A 27,949-nucleotide genomic window follows, 5' to 3' on the forward strand; every position below is an offset into this window, starting at 1 on the left:
AGCGCCTCCTTCTCGTGCCCTGAAAGCCTTCTCTCTGGACCTAGCCACAGCTGCTCTCACGTAAGCTGTTTTCTTTGCTCTTTTGGATGAATTGTTAAGGGGTGTCGGGGTTCAGAGGCTCAGCCTGGGTCTATTTGTCTGTCTACAGCTCCACCAGCAGCCCCTCCAAAAGGTAGTCACAGTGCCTCCCAGGAGCTTTTTGATTCTGGTTTAACTGCTTACCTGAAAGAGGTTTTCGCCTCCTCAGGCTACCCCCATTTTCTCCAGCCCCCATGCTCTCTGGATCACTTAATTGAACCAAAGGGAAGTGTCCAGATGTTCAACTCCCTTCCCCTCCAAGAGCTGTCTTTAAGAGGAAAAGCTGGATTTTTATCTAGAAAAAGTATCAGCTTTCTTGCACGCCATTTCCCCCAATACTGACTTGCAACCCTCAAATTCCCATTGGCCCTTCGTACACAGAACAGCCTTATGACAGTTCGGGGCTTTTTTTATTTTTTAAATTAAAGAAATTTGTCTGTACCACATACTTGAAACAAATCTCATTTTGCCTTTTCATGGGCCCTGAGAATAAGTAGCTTCCAAAAAAAAAAACAAACAAAAAAAGCAATGGCTAGGGGTTTTTTCCACTAAATTCTCAGACCTTGTCAAAAACTGCATGCTGTGTGTGTGAAGTTTCTGTGGGCCCTCCCCCTGCTGGCAGCAAGTAGTAGTACAAGCTCCCTCCCCAAGCTGGGAACCCAACACTGCCAGAGTGGGATGAGAATTTCCTAAACTGGAAACTGAGTCACAGATCATTGGGCAGAACTTCTTCCTTTTTAAGAAATGAGCGAACTGAGACCTGCAAAGGTTCTTTGGTTTCTGTTTCAGTCAGCTTTATGATTTAGTCTAAAGATCCCAGGTAAGCGGCTGTTTGCTCATCCAAGTGGAAACTTGGTTCCTTTGGTTTTGTGTTCTTCATAAAAATGTTTTTCCTATGATTCACGGTATTTGTGACTAGCGTTCTCACCATTTTGTTGTCTTCTTTTCTCAGAAGTCAGCAAAGTAGCAACTTTTTAGATTTTAGATACATTTGATGGTGATTGCTTTTTCTTGATGAGCAGAAGTTTATGCTCAGTTTTCTGCATATATTTAAAGCTAGTCTTATGAAATTCTTAGAGCATTCTAGGGATTGTGTATTAACATTTCCATTTTTAATTTGTGTTGGTAGTGGGTCTTCAACTCAGGATCTGGGAGCAGTCCTTCTGCATTTTCACTCAAGACTGGCACTTTACCACTTGAGATACAGCTCTACTTCCAGATTTTTTGGTGGTTAATTGGAGATAAAAGTCTCACAACTATGGTCCTCATACCTGAGCCTCCTGAATAGCTAGGATTATAAGCATGAGCCACTGATGCCTGGTTAAAACCTGAATTTTTAAGATGTGGAAGTTCCGAGCAGGTCATAAATGGTTACATAGTATGCCGGTACTACCCCCCCCCCAAAAAAAATCAAGAATGTTAGCAATTATTTAAAAATGCAGAATTTTAGTTGAGTATGTCCCATGTACTTTGCCATGAGTGCCAAATGCAGATTTTAACCCCTGATACCGTGTAGTTAACCCAAAGCCTGTGAACTTGGCATTGAAGCCCACAGGAAATTTTATGTTCCTTCTGAGTCTTTTTGGCACCTTCAGGGAAAAAAAAGAAAAGCTAGAAACAAACAAACAAGCTAAGTCTCTAAACGACTTAATGAAAAAATAAGGACTCACTTGACCAGTCATCAACAAGATGGTTCTCACAGCTGCTGTGGTTTCTTCCAGAACAAACACTCAAGAACCCAACCCACAATCCTTTCACAGCAAGTGTTGAAATGCTGCCCTGAGTTTTCCTTGGTCTGTTCCTCTTCGGGAGATCTCCAGGGTGGGAAATTGACCCTGCTTTGTTTGTGAGGCTCAGGACGAAGTTGACATTCAGGTGTCACTGGGGATTTGAGGCAGGAAAAACGTTTTTCTTTCCAATGACACTGCCCATATGGGATTAGGGAAAATCCCTCTTAACTGCGCCTCTCTGCCCTACCCCCACCCCCCTGCTTTCCATGCTTTGTACCTGCATGGCCTTGTTCTGCATCGTGATATTTTGACATATAAACAATCCATTTCTAGATGTTTAATTGGGTAGATATTTGGTCACATGCCCAGAGCAAAGTTGATGATCCCAGGCAAGGTCAGGCAGGAATTTTCCTCCTCTGGCAAACTGGCCAAGGCTGAGTGGCTTGTGCCTTTTCCTTTCTCTGGAAGGCTGAGTAATATTGCCTGATGGCTCAGGCCATGGGAACCCACCTGTTACTGTAATCTCTGGTTCATGCAGGAGCGAGGAGCCCACAGGCCTGACCTTCTGACTGGGTGGACCCTGGGTGTGCATTTGGTGTGTGAGCCAGCTCCAACAGGGGATAGAAAGACGCTGGAGGTGTCCGGGGATCTCAACCTCCAGGCCAGCCCTGTCTCAATCTCAAAGGTACATACCACCTTTCTCTCTCTGAAGTGGAAGGAAGCTCACTTGATTCTGCCATCTTGTGTGAATTGCGTTGGATTCTTCCTTACTTAGGAACTAATCATAGACAAACTGATTCCAATTGCCATGAGAGTGTTGGTAGGAGATGGGTGAGTGTTTAAGGAACCAGGATCTCCTGCAGGAAGGCTGTTGGGCTATCTTGAGACTCCAGCACTGGGCTGAGGTAGAAGACAGTGGCATGAGAGGGAAAGGGAAGAGAGAAGTGACCGCAGATTTAATCACTGGTGACTTTGGTTGGATTGGTCTTCACTTTGGTGAGCTTTAGTGAATACAGTCTGTAAATAGAATGAATGTATCTGAATGTGCCTTTGTGTGTGCAGGTTTGAATGCATTAGTCCAATCATTTGGGCATCTGAAGAAAATTGCAAAATCAGGGCCAACCTTGACTCCATTTCCTCAACCTTCGGCAATGGGGTAGGAACCATTTTTCTGCCAATAGTCATTTGGTTATTTATAACATGATTCTCAAGCTGGACATCAGTGGCTCATGTCTGTAATCCTAGCTACTCAGGAGACTGAGATCTGAGGATACAATTCAAAACCAGCCCATAAAAGAAATTGAGCCCATAAAGGAATTAGAGACTTTTATCTCCCATTATCCATCAAAAGGCTGGAAGCAGAGCTGTGACTCGAGTGGTAAAACTCCAGCCTTGATTAAAAAAAAAAAAAGCTAATCCCAGACCTTGAGTTTACATCCCAGCATTGGCACAAAAACTAACTAAATACATCCTCCTTGTGCCATAGAAACTTATCAATACAGACCAGTGAGCTGAGGAAGACGAATGAGAAGCATTACATAGCTAACCTTTCATGTATCAACTCACATCTCCAACTTTCTGTGGCTCTCAGAATAGATGCTCTCTACGCCTGATAGTAGCTGAAGTTGAGTTCTGTTTGAAAAGATAGAATCATGACTCCAGGTTTAAGGCTGTTCTATAATGACAAGCCAACTCCTCAAATGGAAAGTGTGGCTGGACCAGCGGGCCAAAGAAGTTCTAGAACTTCCTTCTTGTTCTATGCAGATACAACCTAAATAGGAGGATTGCCTTGTGGAAGCTTTTTTCCACCACCACCCTTGTTGAAAATAGCTGATTGAATCAAAAGCACAGGCTTCTGAATTGCTGAGCCTCGATGCACTCAATGAGAAATGCCTCCCCCCCCAGTTTCTGTTCCTTCCCACCCACCCTGTTTCCACCTACATTAAAGAAAAGCTTTAAGAGCAAAAGTGTTTAATTAGAACAACGGCCTAAAGGAGAGAGGTTGCAGAATACAAAGCAACTATTATTCCTGAACTTGCACACCTAGGGCATGCTGGCTAAGTGGCCCAGGCCTTTTTGTGACAAGCCCAGAGTTAAAAACATTTCCTCCTACTTCAATAGCTTAACAAAAAAGAAAGAAAGAAAGAAAGAAACTTTCACCGCTTTCATAAAAGGCATTTTTCCACCCAAAAAAAGGAAGCGACAATTATAAGAGGAAAATGGCATGCTCTACACCCAGGAGAGCCCTTTAAGAAAACATACTGGGTATAATTTACATAGAAAGAATTACCAAAGGGAATCAAATCTGGCATGGTATGTAGCCTAGGAGAGGTTTGTAGAGAGAGAAAGCAAGATGGAGGAAAGAGATTGGAATCCTTAAAGGTAAAATGATCAAAATCAGTCCTAATTTTGACATGATTAAATGCAATTGACTAGATGGATTTCTTTCAAAATACCAAGTGATTTGTTATCTGATATATTGAATTTATTTGTATTTGGTTATTTGAAATTTGATAGGGAAGGGGGGAAAACCAAGACAGATAGGGGGGTAGGGGGGAGGGTAATGGGTACCAAGACATGTGAAAGGGTATCAATGTATGTGAATTAATGCACCCTCTATCTGGCAAATATCATGTAACCCTTTTACTAATTACAATTTAAAAAAAAGAATAAAACTGAAAAAAAAAAAACAACAAAATACCAAGTGATTTGGAAACTATTTGTCAGGAAGGTCTCAATGCCAGGATGCCTGGTATTTGAAGGACTGACTCCCTACCCCTATCAAAGGCCTGCGGTGTTTTCTTTCTTTGGAGCATGAACTTCTTCTTTCTCCAAACTCAAAAGTGATCACACCATTATACAGGACTGTAGGGATTTGCACACAAACAGTGAGACTAAAGGAGGATACTTTGGGAGAAACGCAAAGACGTAACACCTCAGAGAATTTAAAATACTATTGATCAAAATAAATTGCAGACAATAGAAGCATGGTTTTTGTTGTTGATGTTGATGTTGGTGGTGGTGGTGTTTGTTTTCGCTTTTTGTGGGAGTTTTTGTTTTGTCTTGTTCCTTTTTCTGTCTTTTGAAGGAGGGCACAGAATGCAGGGAGGAAAGATGAACAAATGCAAGCATGGTACTCAAGTGGATACCATAAGGGAAATGACCCAGGCAACGGTGGGCAAAGACAGGAGGAGAAAACTGGGGAAAAGTGAGGAAGGGGTAGCACTATCCAAAAGAGAATGCACTCATTGCCTGACTTATGAAATAGTAACTCCTCTGCATATCATCTTACGAATAACAATAAAAAAGGCTTAAGCTGTACCCAACACCCAACTATCTGGCATCAAACAATAAAATTACATACACTTTAAAAAGTGGTCATGCCATAGGACTGTCACCTTGTTCTTCGATTCTCTAGGCCATAAAGAAACAGGAATATATTCCTTCTTAGCATTCACTGAGAACTACTTTACCAGAGTCCCATCCAGAAAGCAGAATTAGCATTGGTCTCCAGAGACCCTTTTCTCCTATACCCTTCTCTTCTACCCTTCTTCATCCTGGCCCTCCAATCTCCCATATCCCACCTCCACTCACAATATAAAGTCAGCCAATTTGTGGCAAAATCAGAGCTCAGGTCAGGCAGCCTGGGCATGGGCTATGGTAACTGCTAGATCCTGTTAACCCTATTCTGGGCTCTGGAGTAGAGAAGGGGGACTTTTGGCTGGCCCCCAAATGGTGTCCAGCATGAGAATCAAACTGTTTTATATTTATGTCCAGTTCTCATGCACACTGCATGTGGATGAGGATGGGAATTTTGCCAACAGGCCCAAAAAATTCATCCTTGCTTCTGGAATCATGAAATCTCTTTATCTCTTAGGATCACTATGCACTTGTACCTGAGAAGTAGCTGTATCTTTTTTTAAATTCTGTGTTTTCTTCTTATTAGCATATGTTAATTGTATAGAAGGATTCCATTGTGCTATCTCCGTATGTATATATGTACACACACACACACACACACACACATACACACACACACAGATACATATAATGTCCTTTGATCTAGTTCACCTAAGTGAACTAGCCCTGGGGAACTTAGGGCCTTCCTCCAACTTAACTCTATTGCCTGATATTCTACTCCTTTCCCTGGACAAAGGCAGGGTGAAAGGAGAGATGGTAACATTCCACTATTTTCCAGTACTGGATCCTCTAAGCACAGGCCAGGGGAAAGTTGATTCTGCCGAGAGGTTGGTAAACCGTTTCTCAAACTCCCATAGAGCAAATATGTCAGGGTTGGTGGGCCAAAATGCAAAATCAAGAATGTTTCCAGGAGTGTAGCCTTCTGGTAGAGTCATGCCTAGCATGCGCAAAGCCCTAGGTTTGATTCCTCGGTACCACATACTCAGAAAAAGCCAGAAGTGGTGGTGTGGCTCAAGTGGCAGAGCTCTAGCCTTGAGCAAAAAGTGTCCAAGGACAGTGTCCAGTTCCTAGGTTCAAGTCCCAGTACTGGCAAAAAAAAAATCAGAAATGTTATGCAAATGTGTAATTTTTCACTGAAAAAAAAAAGTTTGGTTACAGGACATATTATTAACCCCTGATTTCGGTGTGGTATGAATGAAAAGCATTTTTATATTTTTTTATTGTAAAAGTGAAGTACAGAGGGGATATAGTTACATAATTCAGGTACTAAGTACATTTCTCTTTGAATACTGTCACCCACTCCCTCATTTTCTCCCAGTGCCTTCCCTCCCAAACCCTCTCCTCCCAAGGTGTGTAGTTCATTGTCAACATGGATGAACAATTTCTGTGTCAGTGTGCATGTGTGCGTGCGTGCGTGCGTGTGTGTGTGTGTGTGTGTGTGTGTGTGTGTGTTTGTGACTGTATGTCTGTGTACTCTTTTTTTGTAATACTAAGGTTTGAACCCAGGTCTTTGCACTTGGCTAGACAAGCTGCCTTCCACTGAGCCATAACTACTAGCCCTTTTGTTTACATTTTGTTTTTTGTTTTCTTTCTTTCTTTCTTTTCTATGCTGGTGCTAGGGCTTAAACTCAGACCCTGAGTGATGTCCCTTGGGTTTTGTGCTCAGGGCTAGTACTCTATCACTTGAAAAATACCTCTACTTCCAGCATTTGCTGATTAATTGGAAATTGTCTTAAGGACTTTCCTGCTCCAACTGGCTTTGAATTATAGTCTTCAGATCTCAGTGTCCTGAGTAGCTAAGATTTACAGATATAAGCCACTGATGCCCAGCTTGTATTTTGTTTTGTTTTTGTTTTTTGTTTTCAGATAGGATTGGTTGGGTCTTGTTGGCTTTTCTCAGGCTGGCCTTGAATTCATGATCTTCCTGCTCCTACCTCATGAGTAACTGGTCAACATTTATCTATTTATTTTTATGTTCAATAAAAGAATACTAACGTTTCATTTATAACGGTGAAGTTTTCCTTTTAAATAGACACATTCATATTACAACAGAAAAGGGAATTGATTATTTTAAGTAAGTAACAGTGCCCAGAAAAAGTACATGGGTTGAATAAAATAATTGTGGTAATAGGCAAATGACTATTGTGTGGGGAACACAAGACCACACAAGGAATAAAATCTTGACTTGTGTGTGTGTGTGTGTGTGTGTGTGTGTGTGTGTGTGTGTACAGATGCATAGGTGCACACATATCCATGGAAATCCTGGGACCTGAACTCCAAGCCTGAGTGCCACTCCCCTCTCTAAAACCCTTGGACAGGTGTGCGGCAGCCTTCGGAATTCTTTAAGAGTTAAAAAGACGTGGCAATGTATGAACATACCTCAGCCTCCAGCATCGCCCCAACACATTCATATCTCAGCAGCACATCATGCGAATATTCACTAAGTGTAATAAATAGAACTATGATAGTAGCCATAAAACTATTTAATATAACTAAGTTTTCATTGTGCTGTGTTGTGTTGTTGTTGTTGTTGTTGTTTTTTAACCAGTACTGACGCTTGAACCCAGGGCCAAGTTCCTCTCCCTTAGCTTTCTTGCACAAGACTGGCACTCTACCATTTGAGCTGCTCCCCCACTTCTAGTGTTTTGTTGGCTAATTGGAGATAAAGAATCTTACAGACTTTTCTGCCTGGACTGGCTTTGAATCATAATCCTCCAGTCTCAGCCTCAAAAATTATGAGGATTACAAGCATGAGCCACCAATGCCTGGTCATATTTAACACAGGTAGTTTTATATGTGTATGAACATAGGTATAACATGCATTTGTACAGAAAACTACATAACATCAGTTCAGGACTGTTGAACTGAAAAATAAGATGGCACCAATACATGCTGGTGCACCCATGCAGACATACACACACATCTTTTTTCCAGAGCTTTTGAGTTGTTCACACTGTATATACAGCCAATCTTGTTCCATTTTCAGAAGTGTATTGTTGAATATTGTGTCAAAAGTCTGAAGGTCCAATGTAAGGCAATGGGACAAGTACGTATAACAAGGCAGCCTTACCTAATGAGGCTTCCCTCTTTCAAATCCCAGCTTGGCACTTTCTTGTTATTACTTGGGCAGTTGTCTCAATCCCTGACTCAGTTTCCCCATCTGCATAACTGGTAGAGACAAGATATGGTAAAGCTTAAAGAATGCTATCTGGCCAGGCACAGTGGCTCACATCTGTAATCCTAGCTACTCAGGAGGTTGAGATGTAAGGATCTTGGTTCAAAGCCAGCCCTGGCACAAACCACTTAACCACTAGAAAACTGGAAGTGGAGCTATGGCTCAAGGATTAGGGAGGTAGCCTTGAGCTGAAGAGCTCAGGGACAGCATTCAGGCCCAGAGTTCAAACCCCACAAGAAAAGGAAGAAGGAAAGAAAGAAAGGAAGAAAGAAAGAAAGAAAGAAAGAAAGAAAGAAAGAAAGAAAGAAAGCAAGCAAGCAAGCAAGCAAGCTTTCTGTGGGAAGCACCTAGTGCCTGGCTATTTTTATATATAAATAAGGACATGATCAATTATACAGGACCTTAGTCATTAACACACAGAGGCCAAAGGAGCCTATGCATGGGAGTGGTGGACAAAGGCCCAATAGCTATTTACACATGATCATATAAAATAATAATCTATGAAATGAACTCCAAGAAAAGGAAACGAGACATTCTTGAGTTGCTGTTGCTGCTGGTTTTGTTTTCTGTTCCTTTTGTCTTGTTTGTTTGTATTTGGGAGGGCAAAGGGGGGGGACCATATAAAAGCTGTAACAAGGATGAACAAATATGAGAGTGATCACTAGATATGATGTGGAAAATGAACTGGGTACCTTATGGATGGGAAAGAGTGATGGAAACAGAGACATGGTTCAAAATGAATTGTACTAATTACCCATTACCTGATTCAGGTAACTGTCACCCATCTGCATGTTAACTCTACAATAACTATAATAATATAGTTTTTACTTTAAAAAGAAAAACTATAGGAACCATTCTGCTAGAGGCTTCCACATGCATGGCTGCCCCTCCTCATGGGCTCCCCTCTCTTCCAGGGTGATGTTGGACTCAGTGACACACAGTACCTTTCTGCCCAACACATCCTTCTGTGACCCCCTCATGTCGTGGACCGATCTGTTCAGCAATGAAGAGTATTATCCTCCCTTTGAGCATCAGACAGGTGCGTAAGTTCCCAAAAGCCCATCTGAAGGCAGCTGGGCCTGGCTGGGGAGGCAGGGGCCAGCAGGCTGTGTGTGGGCCAAGAAACACCAGTAGTCAGGACAGGGGCTGCAGGGAAGCCAGCAAGGAGGGGAGGCATAGAACTCTGGCCTCCGCCTCCTAGTTTCCTGTGAAGTACACAATCTGACCCAAAGCCTCAGTCAACCCTCACAGTCCCCACGCTTCCCTCCCCACCTCTCCCCCACACCCAAGTTTTCTCCAGCTGAGAAGGAAGCTCGGACCTTATACAAATCTCATGCCAGGTGAGCTTTGTCCCAGACACCCTCTGAGGGCTCTGTGCCTGAACCAGTGCCCGGGTGACTGCACATGGCATCAAAACCTGGCTAGCTGCTGGTACAGCAGGTATGCACCCTACAGGGTGAAGCCAACAGCCATCAAGCTGTCAGTCCTTGCTGACTCTTTGCACCCTGGCCTGCTGGAATCCAAACCTAGATTCCCAAGGCAAGAAGTGCCTAGGAGGGGCCAACCAGTCTCAGAGGTGAAGGCCAGCCTCTAGAACCAGAGGCCAGGCCTGCACTTCTGCCTGTGCCCCACCTTGCTAAAGCCTGGCTCCCATCCTTCTGTTCACCCAGGCATCAGGCCAGCCCTCTCTTAACCAAGACCCAGAACTGTGGGAGCCCCTTCCCCCCTGTTCTGTTAGAGTGGCCAGTGAGGGGGTGAATTCCCCTCCCAGGAAATGCCCACCAGGCGGTGGTCCAGGTATTGCAATAAGTTTCTGTAGTTGTCCAGAATTCACCCTACAGCTGGGCACTGGTAATCAAGCCTGTCATCCGAAACTACTCGGGAGGCTGAGATATGGAGATCTCAGTTTGAAGCCAACCAGACAGGAAAGTATGTGAGAAACTTTTAATCTCCAATTAACCAGCAAAAGGCTGAAAGTGGAGCTGTGACTCAAGTAGAGCTCAGTTACTCAAATAGAACATCAGCCTTAAGAGAAAAAGCTAAGGGACAGTGCCCAGCTACTGAGTTCAAGCCCCTGTACTATCATGTGTGTGTGTGTGTGCATGTGTGTGCATGCACATGCATGCACAGACATGCGCACACACACACACACACACACAAATCTCATAAAACATGAGGTGTAGCATTGACATTTGCTATTTGGGCCATCTCAGCCTCTCATAGGACCATTTCTTCTAGTCTGTATTTGGGGTGGGGATGAGGACAATAATAACAATAATGCCAATCTTGTAGAGTTGTAATGAGAGTGAAATTAGTAAATATGTGTGGATTTGGGACATGATATGGCACAGGGCCAGTACAGACTGGTCAAAGCAGAGAATTCACTCCTTGGGATTGATGAGAAAGTTGTAGAGCTCAGTGGAATAAACGTAATGTCCCTGGACAGTATACTTAAAGGGGTTAAAAAGGTTAAATATGCTGTGAATTCGATTTGATGGTACTTTTAAAAAAAATTCAAGAGCATTAACAGGAGTCAGTGTGGCTTCAACTTGTCCAAGTCTTAGATTCTCAGACACAGCTTTTTCTCTCTGAGAGCTAAGACCTCCGTATTTCCATCAATGCATGAGAAGTAGGACCTGCTCAGTGTGAGGGTATTTTCCCCCAGAAGTTTCTCTGAATCCTGCATCAAGCAATGTTGCAAACATAGCCTTTTGCTTCTACCACTTTTGAGAGAATTGCGTTTCCACCACTGTGTGAGGCCCGTGAAAATAAAACATCCTTCAGGAATAGTCAGGACTTCTAACACTCCCAAGGAATGACAGGGCTCTGGATTTCAGAAGCTGAATAGCTCCTAAAGTCAAAGATGACTATGAAGTTTGACCTTGTAAGTGAGTATCTCTTCCATATCACCACCAGAGAGCTGACACAGTGGCCCAGCTTTTGTCTGCTGAAACCCTCTCAACCAAGAATGCGTTGAGATGAGCCAGGATTTCCTGCCCAAAGCACTTCTTGGCAAATTTTCAGTGCTCAGTGGTAAGAGGCATCAGAGGTGTCTCTATCTCATGAGAATCTCCATCTTAGATGGCAAGCCTCCTAAGAAATGCCCTAAGGGCAGCTTCCTATTGGAGTATGGTTTCAAATGCTGGCTGGCTAACCTCCAACAGGTTTTGGTTGCTTGATTAGTTTGGATGGTTGTGTGTGTGTGTGTGTGTGAGAGAGAGAGAGAGGGGGGGAGGGAAGAAGGGAGGGAGGGAGGGAGAGAGAGAGAGAGAGAGAGAGAGAGAGAGAGAGAGAGAGAGAGAGAGAGAGAGAGAGAGAGAGAGAGAGAGAAAGCGAGCTCGCGCATGCTATGGGTGCTTGAATTCAGGGCCTGGGCACTGTCCCTAAGTGTCCTTTCTGTTCAAGGCTAGTACTCTACCACTTGAACCGCAGTTTTACTTCCATCTTTATCCTCAGATCTCAGGCATCCAGCTGCTTTGGTTGCATTTGCAGCAGTGGAGCTGAGAGAAGGGATTTTGTTTATGCTGGCCAAGCTCTCTAATACTGAACTATACCCCTAGTCCAGCAAGCATTTTTTTTCCTTCAGCTTCAATTTTTCAAATTAATTTCATCTATTTATTTTTCTTTATGTGGTACTGAGGAATCAGACCCAGGCCTCATGGGTGCTAGGCAAGCACTCTACCATTAAGCCACATTCCCAGCCCTTCAGCAAGCTTTATGAGACACGTTTTTCTTCCCTAAATAATGTGTGCCTCCTAGAGTTGGGAAGGTGGGTTGAAAGATAGTCTGTGAAGTATTTAGCAAGTCTGAGGTACTTGGTAAGGACACATTGTAGCCAGGAACATTTAACATTTGGAGAGGCAGGAAGCTGGCCTCAGCTATCCTGGTTTCATTCTTCTGGCCGAACTAAAGCAACACCGATCTCAATCACAATCTTGCCACTTCCAAACACTTGCCAGTATAGGTGCTAATATTAATATTCAGAAAATCTGATAGAAAGGCGTTGGGATTCCAAGGAGCTTTTCAAAACAAGACTGATGGGCTGGGTATAGAAATATGAGGACAGATTTAGAGGTACATATCAAAACTGGTTTATCAAAACTGGATAAACAAATGCAAAATAATTTTCCAATCTGAGATGAGTCCCGTGGTGACAGTCACATCCCAGGGCACTCACCACTGGCTGCCTCTGGTTTGTCCACGGATGTCCACCTTTGAGGAAATTGTGGCTCAGAACCGCTCAGGGCTTGGCTCTCAAAGCAGACACCCACCCACCCCTTCTCCTCTTTTCTTCAGCCAATTTCTTACACTGCTCCTGGGTTTTATTTTTCCATCTCATAGACTAAGGTCCTCAACCAGCTGGAATAGAAAGCCAAGAAAGGCTGTTGGATCAGGCCGAGAAGGAAACCTGGAAGCAATTTAACCAGTTTGTCTTCCCAGGTTTTCCCTCCTAAAGTCTTTGGGTGACAAAGCTTCCATTGAGGGCGCAGTTCCCTCTCCACCTCTCTTCAGTGCAGCCCCGGGCAAAGCACTTTCCCAACTCCCTATGCTAATAAACCGTGCTAATTATGGCCTGCAGTTGTCTCACTCCTGCCTCCTCGGAGGCAGACTGTCTCCCCTCACCAAGTCCTGAGCTTGCTTTGCTGTTTAGTCCCTAGCTACCCAAGGCAAGGCCCTATTCCTTTGGAACTAGGAATCAACTCTCATTTTGTATGAACTTTCCAGATCCCATGCCCCCACATGAGGTGTGGACAAGACCCGCTGACTTTAGAAACAGAAGCATATCAGGCCCACGCTGAACACTGCAGAACTACTGCGCTTCAATAAATCCTAGCTGATAGCATCTTTGTGAAAATTAGCCCTCGTTGGAGCGCTCACCAACTAATCTTTCCCAATGCACCCTCAAACAAAAGTGCCCTGACCCACTTCAGACTTCAAAGGAGTTGGCAAAGCCTGCTGCTTAATAGTGGCCTGTGGACATTTGCAGTAAGCTTACTGTTATAGGATACCAGCCAGACTCAACTAGTAACATGAGCAGAAAGGCCTCACAGCTCAGCTCCTCAGATAATAGATATATTAAGGAAAATGCTTTGCAGAAAATGTAACAAATCTTTCAGAGATGGCAATATAGTCTCTTATAATTTGTGTAATCCCTCTTTTAATTTGTGCTAAATCCATTTCCTTTGAGTAGCAGTTCTCTTACTTATTTGTTTGTTTGTTTTGGAGGCAGAGTTTTACTGTGGAGTTTAGGCTAGCCTCAAACTCATGATTTTCCTGCCTCAGCCTCTTGAGATTATAAGTATATGACACCATACCCAGCCTAAAAGATCCTTTCTTCTAGGATTTGGAAATACTAGAATTACCCACCTTTGCTCTGATCTTTCAAGCTTTGGTATGCACTTAATTCTGTGTGTGTGTGTGTGTGTGTGTGTGTGTGTGTGTGTGTGTGTGTGTGTGTCTTTCTTCCAAAGCCTGCTTCAATAATTCTACAAGATCTGTGCCCAACTTTATCTTCCTCAAGTATAAAAAATGAGGTATGATGATAACGATGCAAAATACCCATGCCCAAAGCTAGAGGAGTTAATGAGAATTCACCTCCCTTTCTGACTATCTCTGTGCCCTTTGAAGGCTGTGTAACTTCACAGAGCCTCCATTTCCTCACCTCCAATGTGACAATAAAAACCACTGGAGATTAAATGATTATACTTATTGATCACCAACTGTGAGCTGAGCCAGGCTCCCAGCACTCCTGATTCAAGAGCTCAAGGGCTGAAATGGAGGTTCTGTGAATCCTCCCATAACTTTATTTATTTATTTATTTATGGTTCTGGGGCTTTAACTCTGGGCCTAGGTGCCATCCCTGAGCTCTTCAGCCCAAGGCTACTGCCCTGCCCCTTGAGCCACAGTACCACTTCCAGTTTTCTGGTGGTTATTTGAAGATAAGAGTCTCATGGACTTTAGTGTTTAGTGCCCGGGCTGGCTTTGAACTGTGATCCGCAGATCTCAGCCTAGTACTAGGATTACAGGCGGGAGCCACCACGCCCAGCTTCCCATAACTTTCTAAGCAGGCCTCCCTAGAGAAAGCTTTGTGATTGGGCAAGAGAGCCACCATGTTGGGGATGAGCAGGAATTATTCAGGAGAGGAGACAAGGCCTCAGAGCAGAGGAGAGAAGCCTACGGAAGAGAACAGGGAATGACTGGGAAGGGAAAGATGGTAGGACTGTGAGGTATACCTTCTCACCTCCTCAGCCTCCCCTCTGAAGCCATCTTCAGCCTGAGCACCAGAGACTAAGAGCACCACAACCAAAAAGCATCTTTTGCATGCTGGCTCCATTGGTCCTTTATTCCATGTCTCTGAGAACAGCTGTTTACCTGTCAGCTCTGGGAGCTGAAGGATGAGGAGAACCAGTCATGACTGGGCCCTGGCTCCCCTCCAGGCCCAGAGACTCACACAAAGCCTGCTCTGTGGGTTAACTCCACAAGCAAACTGAGAGTGGCAGCCAGGCCAACAGCACCTTCCTGGTGTCAGAATCGACCCCCCACTCAGCACTTCCCAGAATCCTTCAGGCCCTCTTACTTCCAGAAACAATATGATCTCCTTCAAGTGCCAAGGAAAATAAGGAGGCACTGGAAGTGGAGAGAGGCAGGGAACAGAGACTCAGAGAAACCTTTCCATGAAGAGAAATCTGTTCTGCCTTCTCACAGCAGTACACTGATAGCCATCTTGTTCAGGGCCTAGCACAGGACCAGCAGCTGAAGAATGTCAAGGCTCATAAACATGCCTCACCAGAAAGCGAGGAATGGCCAGAGGCCCCTTAGAATTACTCAAGCCAGAAAGCAGTAGATGAACACATGGACTGGATTCAGGGAAGGGTTGTGTTTTCCTGTGAGGCCCTTCCTGCCATAGATCTGGGAGACTGGCTCTAACCAGAACAGAGTAGTTCTAGCAAGAACAGAGTAGTTGAGACTCACCCACCCCATCATTCTTCCCATCCACCAGCCTGGCAGAGATATTGACTCATCTACATGCATGTAACATTCTAAGGAGCTAAGGATATGCATAGTCTGCAGTAGAATAAGTAGAACATATGCAAGGCAATTCCCAAGTCCCACAAAATAAGGAGGGAAGGAAGGAAGGGAGGGAGGAAGGGAGGGAGGGAGGGAGGGAGGGAGGGAGGGAGGGAGGGAGGGAGGGACGAAGGAAGGTTAAAAAATTAAAATCAAACCCAAATGCGGGTAGCTTACACCTGCAATCCTAACTAGTCTGCTGGCTGAGATCAGAGGATCCCAATTCAAAGCCAACCAGGGCAGAAAATCCATGAGACTCTTATGTCCAATTCATCACCACAAAGCTGGAAATGGAAATATGATCAGATGGTAGAGTGCCCCCCTTGGGGGTGAGGAGGGGCTGGATGAGGGGCAAGCCAAGCAAGACTATGAGGCCCTGAGTTCATACCCTAGCACAGGTGCGTATGCGCGTGCGTGCGCGCGCACACACACACACACACACACACACACACACACACACACACGCACACAAAATTAAACCAATCTGTTCTTAGTCTTGCCTACCCTTCAATCCAAATCCACTCCCCAGTGGAAAAGAGATTTCTAGAAGGGTCTTGAGTTTTAGGAGGAGCTTTATTTTCCATTTTCTAGCCACACCTATTTGCTAGGCTTGTTGAGAAGATTTGATAACCTTATAATGATGTTGACAGGACACATGGCGCCTTGGTGACTTGCAAAAATTACCCTGGGGAACAGTAACCCCCAGCAGGGCCAAAAGCCATGTCCTGGCTGGGCTCAGAAGCACCACAGCTCTGTTAAGGATAGAGACAGCAGAGGCAGCATTTAAAACAACAATGGCACCATGCCACTGGCTGTGAAGTCTAATGAGGATGACCCTTCCTTCCTTTCATCTGCAGGACCTGAGATCAGCTCTCTGCCCCTCCCCTTAGACCACCTCATTCTCCCCAGCACACTGCCTCTCTCCCTGCTCTCTCCCTTCCTCTGAGGACCAGCCTGAGGGAATGGGAAGAACAGTGACTTGTGATTTTAGAAAATGTGATTCAAACCCCATGCCATCTTAGAACTAAGCCTCCTATGATATACTCCCCCACCCCTGTTCCTCCCCCACCCCCAAGCTCCCTACCTGTGACCACCTAGGGGACAGAAAGATGTGTCTTTTCTACCATGAATTTCTAAGGTGCAATTACTTATGCCACATAAAATAGATGTGCAATGATAATGGTAATCGTAGCATTAGAATTGCCCGGACCTGGGCCAGGAGTGTGGCTTAGTGGTAGAGTGCTTGCCTAGTAGGCACAAAGCCCTAGGTTCAATTCCTTGGTACTACATACACAGAAAAAAAGCTAGAAGTTGTGCTGTGTCTCAAGTGGTAGAGCACTAGGCTTGAGAAAACTCAAGGACAGTGCCCAGGCCCTGAGTTCAAGCCCCAGGCCTGGGGAAACAAAAACTAAAATTAAATAAACATTTTAAAAAATTGTCAGGCCCTGTTCTAAGAACTTTGACAATATTAATATTTATAATAATAATATTTAATCTGTAGAACAACCCTATGATATTGGTACTACAATTATCCCCACTTTTACAATGGGGAAACTGAAGCTTCTATTTATTGGATGATGAATGGATAGGTGGATGGATGATGGGTGGATAGATGATGATAAATTAATAAATGGATGATGAGTAAATGGGTGATGCTATATTGAAGGATGTAAATATGAGTGGTTAGTGCAAATGCTATAAATAATGAATGGCAGTGCAAGAGCGAGGTCTCAATATTTGCATACCCAATGATATGGATATAGAACGGGAAATAGAAACACAACTACATAGACATAAAGACTTATGACTCTATAGACATAATGTTTTATTACATTGATTAATACATATCTATGATATACAAACCCTTAGCCTAATTTTGATTACGTTCTAGAAATTAAGAGCCTGTGATTGTATATAGAGATTCCCTTCTTGAATATTTGTTTGTTAAACACATCATTTGAAATAGGATGTAAAAAATCAATGTTAATAAATTCTTTAATAAAAAAAATGAATGGATGGATTCCATGGCAGTTGTAAGAATTATTTGCATTCAAGTATCTGACCAACTACTTGTACCTTTTCTCTTCCAGGTTCTAAATCTACAAAACCCTCTTATTTTTCTCAGTGAAACAGGGCTGTTAATCTCCAAATCTCTGCCCTTGGACCAGATATAGCCACTTCCACAGATTTCTAGACAGGATGGTACCCTGTCTGTTTGGATGTATACATGGCTCCTTTGAAGTAGGAAGGGTTCTGTTCTCAGAAAAAAAAATCTCAAAACACCATCAAAAACACCAGACATTGATACAACCAACTCTGTCATGGACCTTCACTCCACCAGCACCTGTTGTGCTGATCCACGGCCTGGCAGATTCTGGGCCATGTCTAACCCTCCCAAAGCTCTGGCCCGGTATGGCCAGAGGCCGTATGAAAGCAGGGGGGCAAACAGAACAGAAGGGATCTAAACAGCTTCATATGGCAAATAGAAATCTGAATGAACATTCAAAACCCATTGAATAGACAGGTCGAATCCGAATCCTAAACTCCAAAGCAGCCCTGTGAGTTAGTTGTGTTATCCTCCTTTTACAGATGAGGAAATCAAGGCTCAAATATGTATGAGCCTTGCCCAAGAAGAAATTAACCAAGTAAGGATTTGAACTCAGGCCTGTCAATTTGTGTCCTTGTATTTCATATTGTCCAAAAAACAAATGATTGAGAAGAGATTTTTGCTTTTCTTCTTTACCAATTTCCCTTTCTTAACCAGGACATGATCTAATCATTTCTTGCCTTTCTCATTCCTTACTTATCCCAAAGTCCATTTGCAGGACTCCCTCTCCCTGGTCTATACAAATAAAGAGATGGTCTGAGCCCCTATTAAAAAAAAAAAAAAAGCACCAAGAGCCCTTTTGTTCTTCGTGGTGAGGTATGAAGGTGTGAGCAGACCTGGCTCTCCCGAGATCACCCCTGGGGACCATCATCCCTCCTTTGTCTCTCCTCCCGTGCAGCCTGTGACTCCTACTGGACATCAGTCCACCCTGAATACTGGACTAAGCGCCATGTGTGGGAATGGCTCCAGTTCTGCTGTGACCAGTACAAGCTGGACGCCAACTGCATCTCCTTCTGCCACTTCAACATCAGCGGCCCGCAGCTGTGTAGCATGACTCAGGAGGAGTTTATTGAGGCAGCTGGCATCTGCGGAGAGTACCTGTACTTCATTCTGCAGAACATCCGCACACAAGGTCAGTGCCAGAGGACCCAGGGCGCCTGAGGTGTGCACCAGACACCAAGAACGGACCTTCTCCTCCCTGCGGCTAGCACAGCAAAATTCTACTCTTCGCTAAAGCTCTGGGGTGGGGATTTTAAGTAAAAGGAAGTGAGCACCTTTGGGGGGGGAAAGGAATGCTATCTCTTCCTTCTTTCCTTCTTTCCTTTCTGCATGCCTGCCTTCTTCTCTTCGTTCCCCCTTCCTTCCTTCCTTCCTTCCTTCCTTCCTTCCTTCCTTCCTTCCTTCCTTTCTTCCTTTCTTCCTCTCTCTCTCTTCCTTTCTTCCTTTCTCTTCTTTCTTTCTTTCTTTCTTTCTTTCTTTCTTTCTTTCTTTCTTTCTTTCCTTCTTTCTTCCTTTCTTTCTTTCCTTCTCTATGCCAGTAATGATATCTGAACTCAGAGCCTCATGCTCTCATTAAGCTTTTTTGCTTAAAGCTGACATCCTACCACTCAAGCCACACCTCTATTTCCAGCGTTTTGGTAGCTAATTGCAAATAAGAGTCTTATAGACTTTTATGCCTAGGTTAGCTTCAAACCTTGATCCTCATATCTCAGCCTCCTGAGTAACTAGGATACATACAATGTTTTATTTTTTATTTGTTTTATTTTATTGAGACGAAGTCTCACTATGTAGCCAAAGGCGGCCTTGACCTCAAAGTCCTCCTGCCTCAGAGTCTCCCAAGTACTGGGATTCCAAGTACAGGGATATGTGACCATGTCCAACTCTAAATTGAGTACATTCTTTTTTTCTTTTTAACAAAGAAAAGACAAACTTAAAATGCATGTTGAACTGTCCAGGAAACAGACTGACAATCACAAAATAATGCCATATAAAAACATAAAGGGTGGACAAAGGGAGCTTTCTCCTCTGATGTCATTTTCACAGATCTCTCTTCACACCCACTATACAGAAAGGGGGAAAAAATTAAATAGACCTTCCCTTTAATGTTTCCTGAGAAATCAAAATAATTGGAATTTTATTTGCTCACATTCCTAAGTCAAGGCTCAAATGGCCAGAAGATGGCGCCATATAACCCTTCACTACCTTGAAGACCATGAAAAGTATTTGGAGAACATCTGATTCTGTGTCCCAGCATTACAGATACAGGACCTGATGTCCTAACTGGTTAAGTGACTTTCTCAAGGTCACCCAGCCCATTCTACTGATTTATAGATACTCAGTGGGAAGACAGAATCAGAGACACAAAGACCTGTATCACATCTCTGGCCCCCAGCATTTGGAAACCATAAGGCTAGGTGAAAAATTAAGGAGTCCAAGTCCTCACAGACTCATATATCCACTGGGACGATGACCTATACACCCCCAGGCTTCTGTAGAGGATTTAATGAAAGATCCACTGGGCCCAGGCCAGAAGGAAAAAATGTAGTCAATGGCAGCCATTTTCATGATCATTCCTATCACCAAGAGGTGGAACTAAAGGAAACACAGCTCAGCTTGATTTTAAGGATGATCTTTCTGAAAATTAAGATACAAAAGTCAGGAAGTTGGCTGCCACTGTAGATAACCAAGAAGTCTGGTGATCCCCTGAATGAAGGGACTGCTGTGGGGGTAGGAACACCACAAAGGCCATCCCAGCTGTGTGAGGCTTTGGCCTTCCATTTGCTCCTCCTAGCTCACGAGTGCCTGCAAGCAGGAAAGCTGAGCTTTGACATCGTGCAGTCTGTACCCTAAGCTGCAGGCACTGCCTAAGCCTAAAAGGGAACAGGATCGAGGGTCTCCCAGCAGCTCCAGGGAAAGAAGCATGGACCCTCACTTAGAATCCTTCTCCATTCCCAAGGAATAGTCTTGTATAAGAATCCAGGGCTATAGAGAAGGACATATTCCATCCTGGAAGAGAAGGCAACTAAGGCACGGCCAGCTTGGCCAAATACCAAATCAGCCAGGTTTGTCTTCAGGCCCCAAACAGCTCCATGTGCTCGGATCTCCCACCATTGGGCACCTCTTTCCCCAGGCAACTGTTAGATTAAAAAGAAGAAGAGGAAGAAGAGGGAGGAGGAGGAGGGGGGGGGCAGGGGGAAGGGGAGAAGAAGAAGGAAGAAAGAAAAAAAGAAAAAAAAAGCTGGACACCAATGGCTCATACCTATAATCCTAGCTACTCAGAAGAATGAGATCTGAAGATCACAATAAAAAATAAATAAAAAAAAAACAGCCTGGGTATAAAAGTCTGTAAATCAGGCCTGGAATTTGGCTTAGTGGTACAGTGCTTGCCTAACATGCATGAAGACCCGGGTTCAATTCCTCGGTACTACATACATAGAAAAAAGCCAGAAGTGGTGCTGAGGCTCAAGTGGCAGAGCTCTAGCCTTGAGAAAGTCCAAGGACAGTGCTCAGCCCCTGATCTCAAGCCCAGGACTGGCAAAAAAAAAAAAAAACCTGTAAGTCTGTGAGACTCATCTCTCCTATTAGCCAACATAAAAGTTGGAAGTAGAACTGTAGTATGAGAAGTACTGCACCAACCTTGAGTGAAAAAGCTAAAGGAAAGTACCCTGACCTCAGTTCAAGTTCCATTACAGGCATTTAAAAAATAGCCTATCAATGGTCAGCTTAGGGCCAGTTGTGGTAGTTAAGGGACCCCCTAGGCCAGGCGAAGTTCATGTTGAACAAGCAAAATATCTACTCACCAACCTCTCTTCAGAAATTCTTCATTTAGTTTCATCAAACAGGCCTGTGTACATGTATGTATATTGTGACCAAAGTTTAGGTGGCCCAATTCCCCCAGAACACATCTGTCATCCACGAATAGGTATACTTAGCATGGCTTGTCATTTTTAACAGGGTCTCATTTGGACAGATAATAAGAGCTCTGGTAGAATAGGATGAAGAACAAGGAAGTTTTCACCAGGAGATAAGACATAGGCACCTACTGGATTCAAGAATCATCTGAATCAGTAGATATTGCAGGAGGATCTAAGGGCCCAAGATGGTGAAGCATTGTGAAGCATCGTGGGTCACTGGAGAGAAAGGTTAGAGAGAGGTGGCTTCCATAGCATAAGAGAGAAACAAGCCTCCTCTGTTCTTTTCTTGGTCTGATTAGCCCTTTGGTATTATGACCAACCAAAACAAATGAAAACATGATACCAGAAACACTCACAAATGGATCTTGTTTTTATCTTTGTAGTAAACAACAGTCAGTTCTCATGCTGTCCTCTTTGTCCTCTCCCTACCCCCACCCCCACTGTCTGTGCCATTACTAGGGTTTGAATTCAGGGCCTTGAATTCTTGCTTAGCGTTTTTCATTCAAGGCTACCACCTGAGCCATAACCCAATTTCTAGCTTTCTACTAGTTAATTGGAGTCACATTGATTTGTCTTCTAATATCATGTCATTCTAATATCCAGGGATTCTAATCAGAGTAATAGACGATTCACAGAGTCAAGTGGGTATTCTCTCATGTCCTGTCGAGAAGCTCAGAGACCAAGTAACAGGCTCTTTCCAAGTGTTCTTAGAGAGTAAAAAGATTGTCTCCTCTTGGGGATGTTTCGGAGCAGCCCTAGGAGAGCTATATGGCCACCAAGTTTCTTTTTGACATAAAACCACCCCTCCCAGGGAACAATTTGCTCCCCTTCCCCCAAAATGCCATCTCCTGCCTTGGCCAGTGAAAACAAGAATTGCATGCAATAGTTTGTGGATTTTCTTTTCCTTTCCCAGGTTATTCCTTTTTCAACGACACTGAGGAGACCAAAGCCACCATCAAAGACTGTAAGTAATCAAGCTGGAGCTTACTTATAAATACCCCATAGGAAAAGAAATAAGAGGGATCCTTTCAGGAGAGCAGGAGCAATGCTGTGGTTCATACAGAGCTGTACACAGGTCCCATGGGACTCAGAAGGGCTCTAACCCAGAGGATGGTGCTAGGAAGGCTTCTAAAGAGATGGTGTGACTGAGAGTCAGCTGGGTATGAGAGATGCATGCAGTGCCTGTATGGGAGTTCTGAGAGAGTAAGCCACAGCCTATGGGGACTAAAAGGAGAAGCTGAGGAGCCGAAAGGAATAAAATAGGAGAACTTGGTAGGATCCAGTTTGTGAAAGGCTTAATGCACTGGACACAGCAGGGCAATACTGCAGAGTGGTTAGCTAGAGAGCAACACCACCCGGTGGCACTGAAAGAAGACAGTCTAGGGAAGAGTTGTGAGCTCTCTTGGTGACATAACTCTTCCTGTGTTCCATGGCATGTACATATTAGACGATACAGTAGGTGTGGTTAATGTGGGAGAGTGGTGGTACAATCACACTAATCAAACACCTTCTGAATGCCTGGCACTGAGCTAGAATGCTCGAAGGATATGAATCTTCAAAAGTGCTAGACGGAGGAATCAATGTGTGATTACAACTGGTTCTCTGGGAGGTGACTTTTGGAGCCAAGGTTGAGAGGAGGATGCAAACACACAAATATCTAGTGACAGAGCATTCTGAGCCAAAAGAAGAGCAAATGTGAAGGTCCTAGAAAGAATGAAATCATGAGAAGGTGGAGAAAAAAATCATACTCAATTTGGGGATATGTATGAGTATTTCAGATGGTCAAGTTATAGCAGCATGTTATATACAGTTCAACTGAGTTAATGTTTTACTTCCTACCTTTTATAAGCTCTAGACTCTCTGTTCACTGTGCCCTTTTGTATCTGTCACACAGAAGCCACAAGATCTAAAAATATGGATTTTAAAATGGGGACTTCTGCATTTCAGTTGGCTACAAAGTCCTAAGCCTTCATCCGGCCTACAAGGAAGTACTGTATGACTAGCCATCCATCCCCAGAATCTATACCTCCCCCATTCCTGGCATGGAGGCCTGCCTCAGAGGTGCTTTCTCCAGGCTAGGCTTTAACATTTCTCTGTTATTTGAGACCTTCTTCTTTATTTCTTGTTTATCTCTTAGTATAACCCTGTCCAGTTGGTGAGGCCTTTTGGAAGAAAGTACTTCTCCACCTCTCTGAGTGATGTCTTGCCTTCTTCATGACATTGAAAGCAACAGGCCACTTGTCCATTTTACAGGAGGTTTTGCCTGGTCCTTTAGTCTCTCAAGTCCATATGAGCTTGCCATACGGATGTTCCCATATCCCCGTGTAAGCCAATATCCTAGAATGCAGCAGGTGCTCAGGTTTGAGCACACACATTTCTCCTGAAAGACACAGTGTGGATGGAAGCCTGCTTCCTCCCTTCCATCCACTGATCCCCTGCAGAATGCCTTAACACAGGGTCTTCTACCACAGAGGTCATCCGTCAATATCTCACTTCAGTGCAGTTTGCATTTTCAAGTGGCCTCTGTAATCCTTTCCACTGCTACAGGTTATTCTGTTTCAGATGCGGATTCCAACTGCTTGAAAACAAATGGTCTCAAAAGTCAAGACTGTCACAATCATAGCAGAACAAGTAAGTGCTCAGACACCTGCCTGCCATTCCCAAGGCGATAAGCTTTGAAAAAAGATTTGAGCCCTACCAGTTACTTTCCCAGAGAGCTAGTAAAGGAACCCATGATTGAGATTCATGCTTTTCATCAACATCAGCATTCTTTCTTTTCACTTAAAAATGGAATTTCAAGGACTGGGACTTTGGCCTAGTGGTAGAGTGCTTGCCTAGCATGCACGAAGACCAGGATCCGATTCCTCGGTACCACATACATAGAAAAAAACCCAGAAGTGGTACTGTGGCTCAAGTGGTAGAGCTCTAGCCTTGAGAAAAGTCCAAGGACAGTGCTCAGGCCCTGAGTTCAAGCCCAGGACTGGCAAAAAAAAAAAAAAGGAATTTCAAGAATTAAAGTACAGAAGTAAACCAATGCTCTAATGTTTGTAAATATATTTTTCCAAGTCCATTGTGGGCTCCTCTCATTGAAGTACTCAAGAAGCATAGTAAAGAAAACACTAGGTAGTTAGACCCCAGAGCCAGTCTTAACCATATTATCTTAGAAAAAGACAAGAGAAATGCCAGTTTTTTGAGGGGAAAAAATGAGAAACCAGTATAATTATGGGCTACAAGATCCTAGGTCATTAATACTGCATATCAGAAAGAAGAATGCAAAGACCATTTCCTGCATTATATAAAATTTAGAAGTCAGGCACCAGTGGCTCTCACCTATAATCACAGCACCTCAGGAAGCTGAAATCTGAGGATCCCAGTTTAAAGCCAGAAAAATCCATGTCTTTGCTTTATTAGCAAAAAAAACCTGAAAGTGGAGGTATGGCTCAGGGGGTAGAGCTTCAGCCTTGTTTGAAAAAGCCAAGCAAAAGCAGAAGGCTCGGAGGTGCGGTAGCCTTGAGCTGGAGAGCTCAGGGACAACGCCCAGGTCCAGAATTCAAGCCCCATGACTGACAAAAAAATAAAAGCAGGAGGCTCTGATTTCAAGCTCCAGAACCAGTGCACATGTACACACACACACACACACACACACACACACACACATGCAACACTAATCCATAGTTCCAAAGAGCAAGAAAAACAGAACATCTGTGAGCCACAGTATTGTGAGTTAGTGCAAATTTGTATGTTTTTCTACTGCTTTGTCAAGGACAGACATTTCAAAGCTCAAGAACTCTCAGTCAGACTGAAAAATAACCCTACAGGGCTACTATTTTCTTTGGTAATGAGAAATTATATAACTTGTCTTCACTTAAAATTTAAAATAATTAAGTAGCTAATGTTCCCCTTCCTTTCCAAAAGGCCTCCAAAGTTCTCATCTATGGGAATTTGTGCGAGACTTGCTTCTGTCTCCTGAAGAAAACTGTGGCATCTTGGAATGGGAAGATAGGGAACAAGGTATTTTTCGGGTGGTTAAATCAGAAGCCCTGGCAAAGATGTGGGGACAAAGGAAGAAAAATGACAGGATGACGTATGAGAAGTTGAGCAGGGCTCTGAGGTAAGTTAATAGCATAAAAATACTATCAGCCCTCCAAGCCAAGTTACATAAACTGGCCAGCCATAGAAAATTACCCCATTTTGCTGCTTTTTACTTGATGTTGGGAAAGGTCAGGAGACAAAACATCGGTTCTTAGTTACATGTGGGATTATGGCTTGTAAATTGACACACCACCATGTTTGTTCTTATTGGCAGTGTTTCCTAGGGATCACTCTAAATCCAGATTCCCCTCTTCTCTCTCTCTCTCTCTCTCTCTCTCTCTCTCTCTCTCTCTCTCTCTCTCTCTCTCTCTCTCTCTCTCTCTCTCTCTCTCTATCTGACTCTCTGTCTCTGACTCTCTGTCTCTGTCCTCTCTCTGTGTCTCTGTGTCTCTGTCTCTGTCCTCTCTCTCTGTCTCTCTCTGTCTCTCTCCCTGTCTCTGTCTCTGTCTCTCTCTCTCTCTCTCTTTCACACACACACACACACACACACACACACACACACACACACACACACACTCTAAATGGAAAATGGTAAAGTTTGATCTTCTGGATGTCTGGGAAAGGTTTAAATGTAAGTTGATAAGATAGTATAAAAATACAAGGAGAGCGGAAGCCCAGCTTTGTCACCTGAGATGAATTAAGGAGAGAGTATTTGTGTTCTGTTGTTTTCCTATGGTATAAGCCCTCCCCAACGTTTCTCTTCTATTTGCTTTCATAGATACTACTATAAAACAGGAATCTTAGAGCGGGTTGACCGAAGGTTAGTGTATAAATTTGGAAAAAATGCACACGGTTGGCAAGAAGAGAAGCTGTGACCTGTTCCAAGAATTGGGAGCATTTTATGGATTATTGTCTTTTCATAAATTGGAATGCAATAGACACTGGAAAGTCCTTTTAAAAAAAAACCCTGCAAATGTGCTGATAAAATTTCTCCACTTCTCATCTCAGCTTACATTTTGATTCAGTCAGCTACTTGGGGGTGATTGTAGGAACCCTTATGAAATCCACTTCACCCCAAAGAGAGTAAGCAGTGGTCTTTTGTCAACTTGATTAACTATTATTCTCTAATGAAGTGTTCAGAACCGTGTAGCTACTATCTGGTGCTGTCCAGAGGATAGATGCAATTCTGCCTCTCCTTAGAGGTACATCCACTCCTCCAATTTTCAAGATTCAAAGGTTTTCAGGTATTAACTGAGGCAGCTTACACAAGAAAAAAAGAAAGAAAGAAATCATGATTAGTTTGTAGTTTAGAGTAAAAGAAGGTAAGATGTAAAACATTCATGCTTTAGATTTTTAAATCATCATAGTGAAAGTCCATAGAAGAGTTTCTTAATAAACAAGTTAAACCATTAAGCTGGGATTGAGTTGAATTTAGCATAGGTTAAAATGAAGTTTCTTAGCCAGAACATCTTCTGGACCACTTAGCAAAATTCCCATTGTTTCTGAAGTTCCACTCTTAAAATTAGTCTCATCGTGAATTATTACTGAGATTTCCTTCCCCTACTCCTCCTAACTAACTGGTGGCTGGCACAGGATATGCAAAGAGCTAGTCAAGAGACACTTGCCTCAATTTCCAAATCACTGCTGTTTTCTTTGATTCAAGCCATCAAAACACTAAAAATCAGAACCCATTGATTCTGTCTGGGATCAAGATATTAAATCTTTCTAGAACTGAAAATGTCCCAATATCTTGTGATGGCCAATTAAATGTGAGTCTCTTGTTTTGTCTTCTTGCCTGGTATGTATATTCAAGCTCAAAAACCTCTTTCCTCTGACAAAATAGCAACAGTGAATTACACCAATACATATTCACGGGTTAGAGTCTGCACTGATATTTTCTCCTCGGTTGCTGGCATGTTACAACCTGATGGACTGACCCTGGGGCTTGGACTTACCCAGAGCTGGGATTGTCCAGTGACGAGGCACTGAACCACCATCCCAGGCTGCAGACCTCCATACTTAGAGCTGAACTTCTAAAGTGACTTGTTTTTAGGAAAAAAAATGTGAATTACTGTAAAATAATCTATTTTTGGATTCATGTGTTTTCCAGGTGGATATAGTTTGTAAAACAATGTGAATAAAATATTTAACGTGTTCAACTGTCTCTTCTCTGTATTGTTCCACTACGCATGACAGGCTCAGTATTAACAGCCTTTGATAACTCATTTCCTAAAAGGTGGGACATGGGTGATTTTTTTTCAGACCCTCAAATCATGTAAGAAATACATGGAGCTATTCTACCTACCACCTTTAGAAACAGGGTTTCCATCATCCAGCGGGGTCCATGGGCTGTGACATGTATTTCTGTTAGATGCACATAGCAGGTGTTTATTTACTTGCCTGTTGTTTTGAGGTTGTGTTTTAT

The 27,949-nt window shown here is 43.4% G+C and overlaps 1 protein-coding gene across 3 annotated transcripts; it reads left to right on the forward strand.

Annotated features, from left to right (window-relative positions):
- Positions 1-27,672, forward strand: Elf5 (E74 like ETS transcription factor 5). 3 transcript variants are annotated; one of them, XM_090348921.1, is made up of 7 exons: positions 1-60; positions 9,318-9,442; positions 18,477-18,710; positions 22,406-22,456; positions 24,040-24,123; positions 25,408-25,603; positions 26,303-27,672. In XM_090348921.1, the coding sequence occupies exons 2-7, from the start codon at positions 9,322-9,324 to the stop codon at positions 26,397-26,399; spliced, it is 783 nt and encodes a 260-aa protein (XP_090205047.1). In that variant the 5' UTR covers positions 1-60; positions 9,318-9,321; the 3' UTR covers positions 26,400-27,672. The 3 variants fall into 3 exon arrangements, with proteins under 3 accessions (XP_090205047.1, XP_090205046.1, XP_090205048.1); XM_090348920.1 differs by lacking the exon at positions 1-60 and adding an exon at positions 2,247-2,493; XM_090348922.1 differs by lacking the exon at positions 1-60 and adding an exon at positions 2,247-2,493 and having other exon boundaries at positions 24,055-24,123.
- The last annotated feature ends 277 nt before the right edge of the window (positions 27,673-27,949 follow it).

This window comes from Megascapheus bottae, chromosome 16 (assembly GCF_031878675.1).
Source record: "Megascapheus bottae isolate mThoBot1 chromosome 16, mThoBot2.hap1, whole genome shotgun sequence".
Classification (NCBI taxonomy): Eukaryota; Metazoa; Chordata; class Mammalia; order Rodentia; family Geomyidae; genus Megascapheus; species Megascapheus bottae.